At 40.4% G+C, this 15,222-nt stretch overlaps 1 protein-coding gene across 1 annotated transcript in view; it reads left to right on the top strand.

Annotated features, from left to right (window-relative positions):
- The window catches only part of FMR1NB (FMR1 neighbor), a 76,032-nt gene that overhangs the window by 16,439 nt on the left and 44,371 nt on the right, over positions 1 to 15,222 (top strand). Inside the window, exon 5 of the mRNA XM_049872960.1 lies at positions 6,682 to 6,827. Coding sequence (XP_049728917.1) covers positions 6,682 to 6,827 — 146 coding nt within the window. The remainder of the gene's footprint in view (positions 1 to 6,681; positions 6,828 to 15,222) is intronic.

The following is a 15,222-nucleotide window of genomic DNA, read 5'->3' as shown; positions in this document are numbered from 1 at the left end:
GGCTACTCTGTTGTGCCTTCTGCTAAGGAGTTTTATGAAGCTGTTCAGGTCCGCTGGGTTTTTTTTCTAAAATGAAATCCAAAAGATTATGCCTTGATAAGACTGTATTTTCTTCTTTCTACATAATGCAAACTGCTGGAAAGACTTGAATTATGTGAATAAGTATACAGATAGTCCCTGACTTACAGCATGTTTGAGTTATGATGAACTGCACTTACAGCTCCCCCTTTTTTGTGTACCTTTTTGTTAGTGTGTGTATGTATGTATTAAAATATATCTGTAAGTATATGTGTAATGTTTCCAACCCCCAAGGACAAAACAATCAGATTTATAAAGATACTGATAATAAAAGGCAATAATAATGAAAACCAAAAAAAAAGTATTCAACTTCTGTCAGAGCAGACTTAAGACTGAGTCATTGGAATGGAGCTGCACTATAAGTTGGGGACTACCTGTATATGGGAAATCATAAATTTTGGTTTATTAGTTTTTACTTTTATTTTTTTTAATAGACCATTTTTAGAGCAGTTTTAGTTCTACAGAAAAATTGTACAGAAAGTACAGAGTTCCCATACACTCCCTTGTCGCCTGCCCACAGTTTCCTCTGTTATTAACATTTTGCATTCCTGTGGTGCATTTGTTACAATTTATGAACCAATATGGATGCATGATTGGTAACTAAAATTCATAGCTTTCCTACGTTAGGGTTCACTCTGTTGTACAGTTCTATGGGTTTTAACAAATTGGTAATGTCATTATCCATCATTAGAGTAACATACAGGTCTTATTGGCCTAAAAATGCCCCATGCTCCACCTGTTCATCCTTTGTGGCTCCCCCCACCTCCAAAATCCAAGCGACCACTGATTTTTTAACTGACTTTATAGTTTTGCCCTTTCCAGAATATCATATAGTTGAGATTACACAGTACAACACAAAGGCTTTTTCAGATTGGCTTCTTTCATTTAACAATATGCATTTAAGGTTCCTCTATGTCTTTTCTGGGCTAGATAGCTCTTTTTTTTTTTTTTTTAAATCACCGAATATGACTCCATTGAATGAATGGACCACAGTTTATTTATCTAGTCCCCTATTGAAGGACGTCTTGGTTACTGTCCGCTTTTTGGCAATTATGAGTAAAGTGGCTATAAACATTCATGTGCAAGTTTCTGTTGTTTGTTCGCTTATTTATTTTACTGTTTTTGTGTAAGAGAGGTATTGTTTCTTCAGTCATCCTGAGCTGCCTGTGGCAACCCCAGAGCAGATGGCAGTTTCAGTCTGCTTTTTAGCCGGAATTGCCAGGAGCATTGGTTGAGGGTGGATGGAACACTATCAGCTTTTCCTGGAAAGCTGACTTTAGAGGCAAGGGTGATAATTGTGTTAGAACCGAGATCCCATCCTTATGCCAAACAAGGGGCTAAGTGGAGGCCAAAGGCTGCTAACTCCTCCCCCTGCCCCCCTTCGGAGGGTAAGGTGTCTCCTTGGAACTATCTCCTTAACTCACTTCTGGTTTTCTATTTCAAAGGATAAAGAAATAGATGAAATATTAGAATAGGTAAAATAAATAATCCCATAAAAGGGAAATAGATGTAGCAGTAAAATCAATATGTAGTTGTTTATTAAAAAAAAAAAAAATCCCAACAGTTGTCTGTCTGAACCAGAGGGGCAGAAAGCCAAATCCAGAGCTGCAGGAACGTGATCTGAGCTCCTCCCCTGGCTGGATCCTGTCTCATACATTACTAAATAGCTCAGCTTTCCTTCAGGAGAAGGCTGTTGGAGCTCTCCTTTACCAGCCTTCAGTCGCAAGCTAGAACAAGGGGATGTTTCAGCATTGCTCCAGTCCTGCAATTTGGAACAGTGCCTTTTGTTTACAGATCACCTAAGGAGCTCACAACTGGCAAGAGTTACCCATACCATTGCCATCGAGTCGATAGAGTTAGAGGAATGAAAAATGAGAAGTAATCTAAGCAGGTGGGAGACGTGAAAGCCCTTTAGATGAAGACGATAATCACTCTCCAGAGCCAAACGTATTCTTTTGGTGCCTAATTCATGTGTTCCACGGTTGACCATTTTTATCCAGTGTCTGCTTATGCTACGTACCGGGCAGGATACAGAAGTGAGTAAGATTTAGGCCCAACTCTTAAGGAGCTTAAATTTGCCTTATAACAAATCCCAAGGCTGACACACATAAATAGTAATGTAAGATAGAATATAATTAAGGACTAAAATGAGTGGTGACAATAACTTATGAAAGTACTGAGGCAGTGAAGATGAGACTGATAGGGAGGGGACAGAGTAGGCTCCATGGTGGAGGTGACATTTGAACTGAGTTTCGAAGGGAAGACACGATTTGGATAAGAAGGGGGGGGTGTCTCCTCACAGAATTCATTTAATCCAGATGGGGTCTCCTCATTATAAACCCGTTGCGGTTGGGTCAATTCCAACTCATAGCAGCCCTATAGGACAGAGTAGAACTGCCCCATAGAGTTTTCAGGGAGCACTTGGTGGATTTGAACTGCTTACCTTTTGGTTAGCAGGTATAGCCCTTAACCACTATGCCACCAGGGTTTCCACAGAGTAGAACTGCCCCATAGGGTTTCCAAGGAGCAGCTGGTAGATTCAGACTGCCTACTTTTTGATTAGCAGCCAAGCTCTTAACGACTATGCCACCAGGTCTCCTCTCCTCCCTATAAAAAAAAAAAATAGACCCCTTAAAACTGCTCGTTATTTCTATGCAGACATAGATGAACTTTGTCCCTGGGATAATCTACAACTGAATTTCTAGTTTACTTCTCCTTGACTTGAGCTCAAGTGTAATATGGACTAGGTACACGGAGAACTCAAGTTGGCTTGAACTGGTTGCACATGTACAAAACGGGGTGTAGAGAACATTAGTAAAAAGCTTTCTAAGAAACTGTTACGAATAGCCTTATTAAGCTAGCATATAAAATGTGGTTTGAAATTCATTGCATCTTCAAGGTTATGTAAGATCTATTTTTATCTTTATTAATAGGGATCAGAAGCCTCATTGGGTTTAAGTGTCACTAGTAGGCTTAAGACTTACGTAGAGAAGAAGGAAGGAAAAGATCAGGTGGATGGAGGACAAAAGGGAACAGGAAGGTAGGGAGTGAGATGGCTGAGTTGTTCCTGTTACAGTTGTAGAGTGCCAACGACAGTAGTCTTGAGTGCCAGATTCAGTTTCTAATTTTTGTCTGCTTTTAGATAAAGTTTAAATCCATATGCATATGCCAATTAAACATCTGTGTGTTATATAGTGATATAATACTTGAGCGTGTACATAGGTAGAAAATTCAAGCGTTATAACATGCCTATTAAACTGCAGATGATGCACGTTTTTATGTTCTGTTTTGTCCTAGCAGATTGAATTTGTAACTGAATACCAGACGAAAATACAAACCTATCAATTTTCTTTCAACTAATAAAAAAGCTATGATTTTTTAGGATTGTAGATGATCTGATACACAAATGATGTAAAAAGCACATCCCCCCGTACACTTTCAATGTTGCTACTTGCCAGATGGCTGTTACTGAAAATTTCTACATTTAGACAAATCCTGCTGTGTGATTCTCTGTATTGTAATGTGGTTTTCAGTATGCACATAGTCTTAATGCCACTTATTTTCTTAGAATGAGGTAAAGAATTGGGAATAAATGTGTCAGAAATTGCCTAAAAATCATAACCCATTGAATTTAAAAAATAGGCATTTACATTTTCAAATCCCCATGTTTCTGTGTTTCATTATACTGTACAATATAATTAGTAGTGTTATTTCGCAAAGCTTTATGCAGTAATTAGCCAATTGCTGAAAGGTTTGAAGTTCCTAAGATTATATGCGTATGAATGGAACGAAAGGAAATAAAATCTGTAACATTTGAAAGTATGGCTAGGCTCTAAGAACTTCTATAAAATATAATCAGATCAGAATGTGAACAAACTAGAACCTTGCTCTAACATGAGTCACTGTAGATTTGAAATTTGTATAAAGCCAGTTCTTCTTGGATCCCGTTCAAAGTAAGTTAGCTACTGAAATAATAAGAAAACCTCATAATAAGTGGATTACATGTCTGAGGTGTTCCCATAGCAAGGAGCTCCAGGGCCAGCGTTTTAGAGAATTCTGGAATCATAGGTACTATTAAAAAGAATAGTTTGTTGCCAAGTAACTAATAACCTCATTGTAAAATGCAGAGGACTTTTATCAGTTCTCATCCAACTTGACCTTTTTTGTCATGAAATACACTGTCTACTGCCCCCTTCTTGAACTTTCCTCCCTTGGATTTCATTATTTGCCTTACCATTCTGATCCACCTGAGTCTGCTTCTCTTTGTTCTCCCAACTGTGGCTGTTCCTCAGAGCCTTGCTCTCATCTATCAGAGTATGTCAGAGGTAGGTAGTAGAAAGAACATTTAAGAAGATCTGGGTTCTAGTTCTGTGTTTACCACCTATTTTCAAATAAAACCTGTGGATAAAGAGAACAGTAATTTTAGTTATTTAAAGCAGGGCATACTGCCATCACAGCATTAGAGAAAAGTACAAGTCCTCAATTTATCTAACTAAAATTCTAAAATTCGAGAAGTTCTGCAAACCTAAATTTCTTTTTTCCAACTCGCTTGGCCTCAAAACCTCATTTGACCTGGCCTGCAACTCTTTATGGAAATCCTAGTGGTGTAGTAGTTAAGAGCTATGGCCGCTAACCAAAAGGTCAGCAGTTTGAATCTACCAGGCGCTCCTTGGAAACTCTATAAGGCAGTTCTACTCTGTCCTGTAGGGTCGTGACGAGTCAGAACCGACTTGTCTCGACGGCAGTGAGTTTTTTTTTTTTCCAACTCTTTATGGTCATTATTTATCCCACTGAGCATGAATATTCATGTATTTTGCAGATATATTCCTGTGTTTGATCATGAGCTGCTGCCCCGGACCTCAGGGGAGTGTCACGTAATACCCAGTATATCATCTCATATTACCCTTCTAAAATCCAGATACTGCTGTATTCTGAAGCACATCTGGCCCCAAGAGTTTTAGATAAGGGACTGTGGACAGGGTAGTAGTTTCAGTTATTATTATTTTTTGAGACTGCACTTAACAACACTGCAACATAAAGAGGCCATAGGTAAATCACATAAATATATTTTTAGCCTTCGCTCACTGTTTCATTTATGCCTGCAGCCTTTTTCATGATGAATTGAGTAAAAAGTGTTTCTTTGCTCTACATCCGTCTTACCTAGCAGAGCTCAGTGACTATCCGGTAATGCAGTTTTAGGGGAGAAAAGTGAATATTACCTTCAAAGTCATCATTTCAAAGGCAGACTTATCTATATCTGGGCCCTACATGTTCATAACCTGGTCTGCTGTGTCCCCCTAACTGGCTCTGTCAGGTGTCTCCTTCTGTGTGCTGCCTGCATTGAGCTGAGGACAGGATTAGTCCTCTGTCGTGCCCTCTTCATAATAAAAAATTTGCATAATACTGTATGCAAATCCTTCTCTCTCTTATGGGTCTCCCTCCTGACTTCTGCCATCAGCATTTTTGTTTTTTCTCCTTGGCTTTTTGTGTTTAGTTCTTTAGAAAGCGAAAGTTGAAAGTCCTATAAGCAAAAAAGGTCAGCTATATTTCCTGGGTCCCCACTGTGTGCCAGACTCTGTGGGGCATACAAAGATACAAGGTAAGGTTCCGGCTTGAAGGCATTTACAAGCTCAGAGGGGAGAAAGAGGCCGGCTAGCATAGTGGGGAAGAGGTTGTGCTTTAGATTTAGGTAGCTCGGGATTTGAATCCTGGCTCAACTCTTGCGTAGTTCAGTGACCTTGGGCTAATTACTTTCCTTCTTGATACCTCAGTTTCGCCATTTGAAAAATGGAAATCATAAAAATAATACCTGCCTCATCAGGTCATCATGAACATTAATGAGATCATGTCCATACCTGTTGCTCTTAGCCATTATTAGCTAACAGTGCAGTGTGGTCTAATACAAAGGTGCTGTTGGGCACACCTAGGCTCAAATCCTAGCATCTGCATTTACTAGCCATGTGTGACTTGGATGAGTTATATTACCTCTCTAATGCCCAGTTAAATTCATAAAATAACAAACATGATATCCACGTTATAGGGTTTTTGTGAAAATTAAATGTGATAAAGCATGTAAAGCACCTAGCCAAATTCTCCGCATATGATTGGCTCTCAACTGCCTCCCCTCACCATCCACACAAACACAAGGAAGCACAGGATTAAATACCAAATCATAGTGATAGTAAGTGAACATGCTTTGAAAATTGTAAATTCTAATGCAGTGTGAACTATTACTATTTAGTTATGAAGTTTATAGGAGGGGGGTAGCCCCTGTAGGCCAGAGAAGGTAACATCTAAGCTGGATCTTGAAGGATGGGTAACACAGGTGTTAGCAAAGGGAAGTAGGGCAGCATCCCTGTTGTGGAGGATCAAGTGATCACAATGACTCTGTATAGAGTAATAATGATGGTTACAATGATAAATATGTGTGAGCCATGTGTAATACTTTCTATCACGTCTGTGAAATCTGGGGAGTTATAAAAAAATCGGGTGGGAGGCTGGAAAGAGTTATGTGGGCAAATATCCTTTTCTTTATAAACTCTGATTGTTACTGTTCTATCACTGTTGAGAAATAAGGTTTTGCTTGAACTTTTAATATTACAGCAGATGGGCTAGTCCTTTACGAAGGAAGGTCAACAGAATTTTAAAGGGTTTGAAGAAGCCAAGAAACAAACAGAGGAGATACGCTGAAATAATAGAGGTGTTAACGGAAGATGAGGAAGGTGATGAAAGGGAGCAGGAGTCCAGAGGTAATTGGCAATAGGATATAAAACTGAAGTGCATAATATCTGATTCTTGTTGGCTTTATATTTCATCATCTTGATTTGACTGATGCTTATTTTTTACTCCACAAATCCTTGGACCACAGGAGTGTCAGCTTCTGGAATGATATGACTAGGGAAAAGGTGGACAAGAGGTGTCCCAAGGTGTTTTGGTGCCACATTATTTGATACATGTAGTTCAGCCCTTCAGGGGCAGCAAAGAAATGGAATCTGTCTGTTCAGACTCAGAGGCTCAATGGCAGATGCCCTTGGTAGATAATGGCCACAGTCATCCATGTGTGTTGCCCACACCACATCTCCAGAGGAAGAAGTATGGCATTAGGAGTCTGACAGACCTGGAATCAATTCCTGGCTCCTAACTGTAAGTCTCAGATACCCTCCCCACCCCAAAACCCACAGGCACACAATGCAGTGTTAGAAGAGATTGAAAGTGGGGATCTCAGAGTCACCATGTGGGGCTCCCTGGGCCTCACTGGCACAGATTTGCAGATCCCTTCACCTTGACCTGGGGTTCCTCCTCCCAAAATAATTGTGAAGGGCCAAGTAAGAATAAAATGATTAGTGAGAAAAGGGGTATACTTCAGTCATGTTTCCAGAGGCAAGTAATGTTTTAACTTTTCAGCTCCTTAATACCACCATCTGAGATTTTTTTTGTGTGGTTTAAACAATATAATGTATGTGAAAATGCTTTGGAAATTGCAACACATCACTCAAATTTAAGGTGTTAATTTCTAGCCTCAGTTACAGAGAAACAGACGGGGTGGAATAAGCAGATCGTTGATCTCAGCGTCAGGAGACTCTAGCATCAGTCCCATTTCTGAACTTGGCTAAGTCCCTTAATTTTCCTGAGCTTCAGTTCACCGATCTGCAAAATAAGATGAATAGGAAAAGCGACTTATCTCAGGAGAAACAAAAGGAAATATTTGTACAAGGTGCTATATAGGTGTATGTGTGATATGTGTGTGTATACATATAATTTGTACAAGATAATACAGTTGATTCTCATTGTGGTAGTTAATGTTCTACAAAGTAGCCACAAACACTGACTTAGTGAATAGGTGATGATGCAAAAGAATGTGGAAATTATTGAATAATATCATTAATATCACACACAAGTAAAATTTTGCTGAAGATCACTCAAAAATGGTTGCAGCAGTACATTGACAGGGAACGGCCAGAAATTCAGGCCAGATTCAGAAGAGGACGTGGAACCAGGGATATCATTGCTGATGTCAGATGGATCCTGGCTGAAAGCACAGAATACAAGAAGGATGTTTACCTGTGTTTTATTGACTATGCAAAGGCATTTGACTGTGTGGATCACAACAAATTATGGATAACATTGCAAAGAATGAGAATTCAGAACACTTAACTGTGCTCATGAGGAACCTGTACATAGATCAAGAGGCAGTTGTTCGGACAGAACAAGGGGATACCGATTGGTTTAAAGTCAGGAAAGGTGTGTGGCAGGGTTGTATTCTTTCACCATACCTATTCAATCTGTATGCTGATCAAATAATCCGAGAAGCTGGACTGTATGAAGAAGAACGGGGCATCAGGATTGGAGGAAGACTCATTAACAACCTTCGTTATGCAGATGACACAACCTTGCTTGCTGAAAGTGAAGAGAACTTGAAGCACTTACTGATGAAGATCGAAGACCATAGCCTTCAGTATGGATTACACCTCAACATAAAGAAAACAAAAATCCTCACAACTGGACCAATAAGCCACGTCATGATAAACAGAGAAGAGATTGAAGTTGTCAAGGATTTCATTTTACTTAGATCCACAATCAACAGCCGTGGAAGCAGCAGTCAAGAAATCAATAGATGCATTGCATTGGGCAAATCTGCTGCAAAGGACCTCTTCAAAGTGTTGAAGAGCAAAGATGTCACCTAGAAGACTAAGGTGCACCTGACCCAAGCCATGGTATTTTCAATCACATCATGTGCATGTGAAAGCTGGATGAGGAATAAGGAAGACTGAAGCAAAATTCATGTCTTTGAATTACGGCTTTGTTGAAGAATATACCATGGATTAACAGAAGCATGAACAAATCCATCTTGGAAGAAGTACAGCCAGAATGTTCTGTAGAAGGGAGGATGGTGAGACATCATCTCATGTACTTTGGACTTGTTATCAGGAGGGGCCAGTCCCTGGAAAAGGACATCATGCTTGGTAAAGTGGAGTGTCCGCAAAAAAGAAGAAGACCCTCAAGAAGATGGATTGACACAGTAGCTGCAACAATGGGCTCAAGCATAACAACGATTGTGAGGGTGGTGCAGGACTGGGCAGTGTTTCTGTTATACATAGGGTTGCTATGAGTCGGAACCGACTTGACAGCACCTAACAACGATTGTTTAGACATCTTATTTAACATATACTGTTGATTCACTGGAAACCCGGGTGGCGTAGTGGTTAAGTGCTATGGCTGCTAACCAAAGGGCTGGCAGTTCGAGTCTGCCAGGCGCTCCTTGGAAACTCTATGGGGCAGTTCTACCCTGTCCTATAGGGTTGCTATGAGTCGGAATCGACTCGACGGCACCGGGTTTGGTTTGGTTTGATTGATTCACTAATATTGAACTCACGGCCAACAACACTGGTAACTCGTGCCTGGACAAAGCTTATGCAACACATGTATTTTCTCCATAAGGTACATTAGAGCTTTCTTGCACTTAGAAACACTAGACAGCACTTCGGTGCTATGTTTGGGGGCCACTTAGACATCAAAATCACCGACAAAAAGCACAAAAATGCAAAAGATATGGCACTGAATAGACAACGAAAAGGACGCTTGTTTACAGTATGAGAACTGAAACAAGAAGGCAGAGTGTCACCTTGTTCAACCTCAGTTGGAAATGTATGCAGTGGATGACTCATTTTTTGACACTCTGAGCATGCCCATGAATAATTGTAGAGGTGTCATGAATGTTGATTTTGGGGTTACAAATAAATTTGAGCAAGTAGGCAAAAATTCACAAATATGGAATCCTCAAATAATGAGGATTGACTGATTATAAGTACATATAACAATTTAACAATAATACATATATATTATTATGCATAGTTATATATTACTTTGTATAAGTTTAGTGTAATACACATGTGCATGTGCACCCGTACCTCCCCACACACATACTCACTGGAATATGGAAGCTCACTTTATTATTCAGAAATTTTTTTGTAATGGTGTTTGCAATAGTGTATTTTGTCTGTATGTCTCGTAGTAAAATAAGATGGTACAGTGGCAAACTGAAAATACATAAGTTGATCTCAACATTTCATATATAGAGTTTGAGAACTTTGTTCCATTCATTTCTTTTTATAATAAAGTGTAATGTATGCATACTAGTCCTCTTGAGTTGTGTAACCCTACTCTCTTTCTTCCCGTAGCATTATTTCCTCATTAGATGAACGCAGACCATCCAGAGCAGGGGAGACTGTCCAAATCATCTCAGCCTGATGGAGCATTTTGGAGGAACAAAAATTGTTTCTCATTTTTGTCATGTTTAATTCTAAATACGAAATAAAGTTGATAGTTTTATTTTCATGCATCAAACACAAGCCTAAGTTCTTATTATTAAAAATAGTTTCTACAGAATTTTAAAAACCATATGTAAAGCACTCATGGCGTTTCATATCATAGATAATGATGTGATTTGCACAACTTCTTTGGCAACAAGAGTCTCTTTCCATTGTTGGGGTCATTTTCCTCTTTTGGAATATATGGGGCTTGAGGTTAGCTTGGCTTTTTACTCATTTATTCTACAAACATTTATTGAGCCCCAGCTATGTACCAGGCACTTATTAGGTGCTGGGGATACAGCTGTGAGCAAGGAAGATTTGGCCCAGCCTTCATGGAGCTTACGGTATAGTGAGGGACACAGGCAGGTATAGAAGTAATGCCAAGGGCTACAATAGAAGGAGTACCAGTGTAGCAGGGGCACCTAGTGTGGACTTGAGGAAATGACATATAATGGTAGATATGAAGGTGGTGTGGTGGTTAAGCGCTACAGCTGCTAACCAAAAGGTTAACAGTTCAAATCCACCAGGTGCTCCTTGGAAACTCTGTGGGGCAGTTCTACTCTGTCCTATGGGGTTGCTATGAGTCGGAATCGACTCAATGGCAGTGGGTTTTTTTGGTTGGTATGAAGGCTCAACAGGGGTTTGCCTGGTGGTGGGTGGCAGTGTTTCTGGAACAAAGGCCCAAGTGCATGGTGTATTTGGAACATTATAAGTGGTTCAGGATGGCAGCAACTTAGAGGTTAGATCAGAAGAACTTTATAACTCATATTAAGTTGTTTTATCCTGTGTACAGAAGGGAACCATTGAAGAGTTTTAAGCAAAGGAATGATATAATTAGACTTGCATCTTTAGAAATCTCTCTGACTATTATGTGAAGAATTGGAAGTGGGCAACATTGGGGTTAAGGAAGCCAGTAATGAGGCTATTGAATTAATATGGATGAGAAAAGATGGTGGCCTGGTGCGAGGATAGTTATATTGGGAATAAAAGTAGGTTTCAGAGCTGTTTAGCATGTAGCATCAATAGGACTTGGTAATTAATGTGTGTGGGAAGAAATGAGAAATGGAAGAGTATGAATTTCAGGTTTCTAGATGATGGATCAACTGGAAAGATAATGGTGAGATGGGAAATAGGAAGAAGGACAGGTTTGGTTGGAGGTGGGTGGGGCAAGATCGGTCAGTTTTGGGCATGCTGAGTTTCAAGTGCCTATGGGCCATACAGGTGGAGGTGCCTGTTGCTGTTAAGTGCTGTCGGGTCGGTTCCGACTCTTAGTGACCCTGTGTATGACAGAATGATGCACTGTCAGGTCCAGCACCATCCTCACAGTTGTCATTATGCTTGAGCCTGTTGTTGCAACCACTGTGTCAGTCCATCTCGTTGGGGTCTTCCTCTTTTCTGTTGACCCTCTACTTTTCCAAGAATGATGTCCTTCTCCAGGGACTGATTCCTCCTGATAACATAGCAAAGTATGTGAGACATAGTCTCGCCATCCTTGCTTCTGGGGAGCAATCTGGTTGTACTTCTTTCAAGACAGATTCGTTCGTTCTTCTGGCAGTCCATGGTAAATTCGATATTCTTCGCCAACAGCATAATTCAAAGGCATCAGTTCTTCTTCAGTCTTGCTTATTCATTGTCCAGCTTTCGCATGCTTATAAGTCGACTGAAAATATTATGGCTTGAGTCAGGCACACCTTAGTCTTCAAGGTGACATCGAGGTGCTTTTCAACACTTTAAAGAGGTGTTTTGCAGCAGATTTGCCCAATGCAATGTGTTCCTTGATTTCCTGGCTGCTGCTTCCATGGCTGTTGATTGTGGATCCAAGTAAAATGAAATCCTTGACAACTTTGTAATTTTTTCCCTGTTTATCATGATGTTGTTTATTGGTCCAGTTGTGAGGATTTTTGTTTTCTTAATGTTGAGGTGTAATCCATACTGAAGGCTGTAGTCTTTGATCTTCATCAGTAAGTGCTTCAAGTCCTTTCTACTTTCAGCAAGCAGGAGATATCTTGTAGGCAGATAATTGATCTGGAGCTCAGGAGTGAGGTCTGGCTCAAAATAAAAGTTTAGGAGTCATCAATATATCCATGGTAATTGAAGTCACAGTGAATGATTGACTTCACCCAGGAAAAATACGAAAAAAGGAAGGGATGAGAATAGAACCCAGAGAAACAGCAGCATTTAAAGGATGGTTAGTAGTGTAACTATAAGCGGCAGCTAATGAGACCGGAGAAGTAGGAGGATAACCAGGAGAGGGCAGAATGATGCAATCCAAGGGAATGTCATATGTCAAGGAAGGTTAGAAAATGGGCAACAGTGTCAAAATTCTGTAAAGTCAGGTTAGATTTATCTCCATTGGATCTGGTAACATGGAAGTCATTGGTGACTTTGGCAATAGTTTCAATGAAGAGTTAGGAGCAGAAACTGGATTGTCTTGAATAGCAGAGTGACGGGGAGGTGAGAAAGTGAAAGCAGAGAATGTAGATACCTTGTTGAAATAGTTTGGTTGTGAAGGGAAGCAGAGAAATAATGATGCTGTAATTAATTGGCAGTATGGGATTTTTTTTTTTATGGGATGGGATGGGGGAAGAATTTTCAAGATAGAAGAGAAGGAACATTGAATGTAAAAGCTGAGGATGTAGGGGAGTTTCTTATAATAGCAGGAACTTTTAGAGATCACAGAGAAAGGTGGAAGGGAATAGAAACTGGAGGATTGGGGACAGGGGAAAGAAGGCACAGCACATGGTTAAAAAAAAACCCACTGCCATCAAGTCAATTCTGACTGAACAGCACATGCTAGGAATGACAATATATACGATGATAGATGTTCAAAGGGGGAGGCATCTTGGGCAGTGATAAAGAGATATAAGGTACAATGTGTTTAATTGACAGCTAGGTTGCCAAGAGAATTAGTCCAAGTAGTTGCTTGGTGAATGAGAAGAACTGAAGGGGGAAGGGGGAAAGGACACTCATGGTTGGCAGGAATCAGTTATGACCAGAATAATTTGATTTTCTGATGGATGGTGTCTTGGTCTTTGGTGATCAGAAAAAAGAAAGCTCTTGTTATTCCAAAAACTCCAGATCCAGGTAGATCAAGAGCTTGCAGATGTAAGGAATGTAAAGGAGTTAGACGGCGTGCATGGGGAACGTGCACTTACCGGCCATATGCGCCCTGTTGGAGGAAGTGCCATGTGACCCAACAAAGCCCAGAACCCACAGGTGAAAATGCCTGGGGAAGGTCAGACACACGGCATGTGCCCTGCGAGATGGACCAAGGCAGCAGTGTGGTCTAAAGGAGCTGCTGAGGGGTTTGGTAGACACCAGATGGAAGGAGACCTGTTGTGAATACTCTCTTGAATCATAAGTCCAGATTTTCCAGCGGTTTACTCACATACAAATGGAAATAATGAGTTAATTTATCCATTCATTCAACAATTTGTACCAGACAATGTGGTGCTGGGGAGATAGAAATGAATAAAACAGACAAAAATCTCTGCTGTTACGAAGTCCACATTCTAGCGAGGGAGACAGAAAACAAACATGATGTTAGTAAAAAAAATATGTTAGATAACATGCTAAGAGAAAAACTAAAGCAGGACAGGGATTAGGGTGTGTGATGGAGGGAAGGCCTGGCTGAGAAGATGATGTTTGAGTAAAGACCTCAGGAAGTAAGGGAACAAGCTGTGCAGATATCTGGGGGGAGAGTGTTCCAGGCAGAAGGAACAAGCACAAAGGCCTTCAGGCAGATCCTGCCTGGCAAGTTCAAGGGGGAACATTGAGGAGGAATATCAAGGAGGCCAGTATGGCTGAAGCAGAGTGAGCAAGGGGGATAGAAGTGAAAGTAGGGTCAGAGGGCTAATGGAGGGTGGGAGGCAGATGGGCTTTCACAATGAGTGATTTGGAAAGCCATGGATGGATTTTAAGAAAAGGAGTGGGCTGATCTGACTTTGACTTTAACCTGGTCACTCTGGTTGGTGTGTTGAGGAGAGACTTATATGGGGTAAGAGCAGAAGCAGGGAGACCAACTCGGGGAGGGATGGTGGCTCAGACCAGGATAGCAGCAGAGGTAGTGAAGTCATCTGATTCTTGATATATCTTGAAGGAAGAACTGCCGGGATTTGCTGAAGAGTAGTATGTAGAGTATAGGAAAAAGAGGAATCAGGATTTTGGCCTGAACAAGTGTAATATCAATTTTGCTGTGAGGCACAGAACAAATAGGACAAAACCAGAAGGACCATAGACCACATGAAGCCTGTGACATTAATCAGTCACTGATGACTCTCAGAAAATCATGGAAGTTCTACGAGAGGAACAAAAGTTTGAAACAAGCCAAACGGGTCGATATTTTGATTTAAAGTTAACATACCTTTTTTTTTTTTTTTAATACCTTTTCAAGAAGGTTTTTGCTGGGAAAGGTACACTTGCTATGAGTACGTATGTGTGAATCCATAGGGTGAAAGTAACGAGCAAAGATTGCAATTAATGAAAATCACCCAAATGGTTAAAAAATAAAAGAAACAGACTTCAGTTGTTGAGAGAAGAATTTATGAAAGGTCTCAGCTTTAGTGAAGTCCTGCTGATAAAGTCTTCCTGATCCCTGCCTACCCTGTTCTGGTTTTTCATAGCATCTATCTCCTTTGGACATACAGTATAATTTATTTATTATGCTTATTGTCTATTACGTGTCTTCCCCTGATAGCGTAAGCTCTAGCAGAGCAGAGATTTTTATCCGTTTTACTCAATGGTGTACCTCAACTGCCTAGGACAGTGCCTGGCTCAGCAAATAAAATGTCTATTGGATGATTGAATAATTCTACAAAGATGGTTTTGTGAGGTT

The sequence above is a fragment of the Elephas maximus genome, chromosome X (genome assembly GCF_024166365.1).
Source record: "Elephas maximus indicus isolate mEleMax1 chromosome X, mEleMax1 primary haplotype, whole genome shotgun sequence".
NCBI classification, from domain to species: domain Eukaryota; kingdom Metazoa; phylum Chordata; class Mammalia; order Proboscidea; family Elephantidae; genus Elephas; species Elephas maximus.
This window is presented reverse-complemented; position numbering and strand designations above follow the sequence as displayed.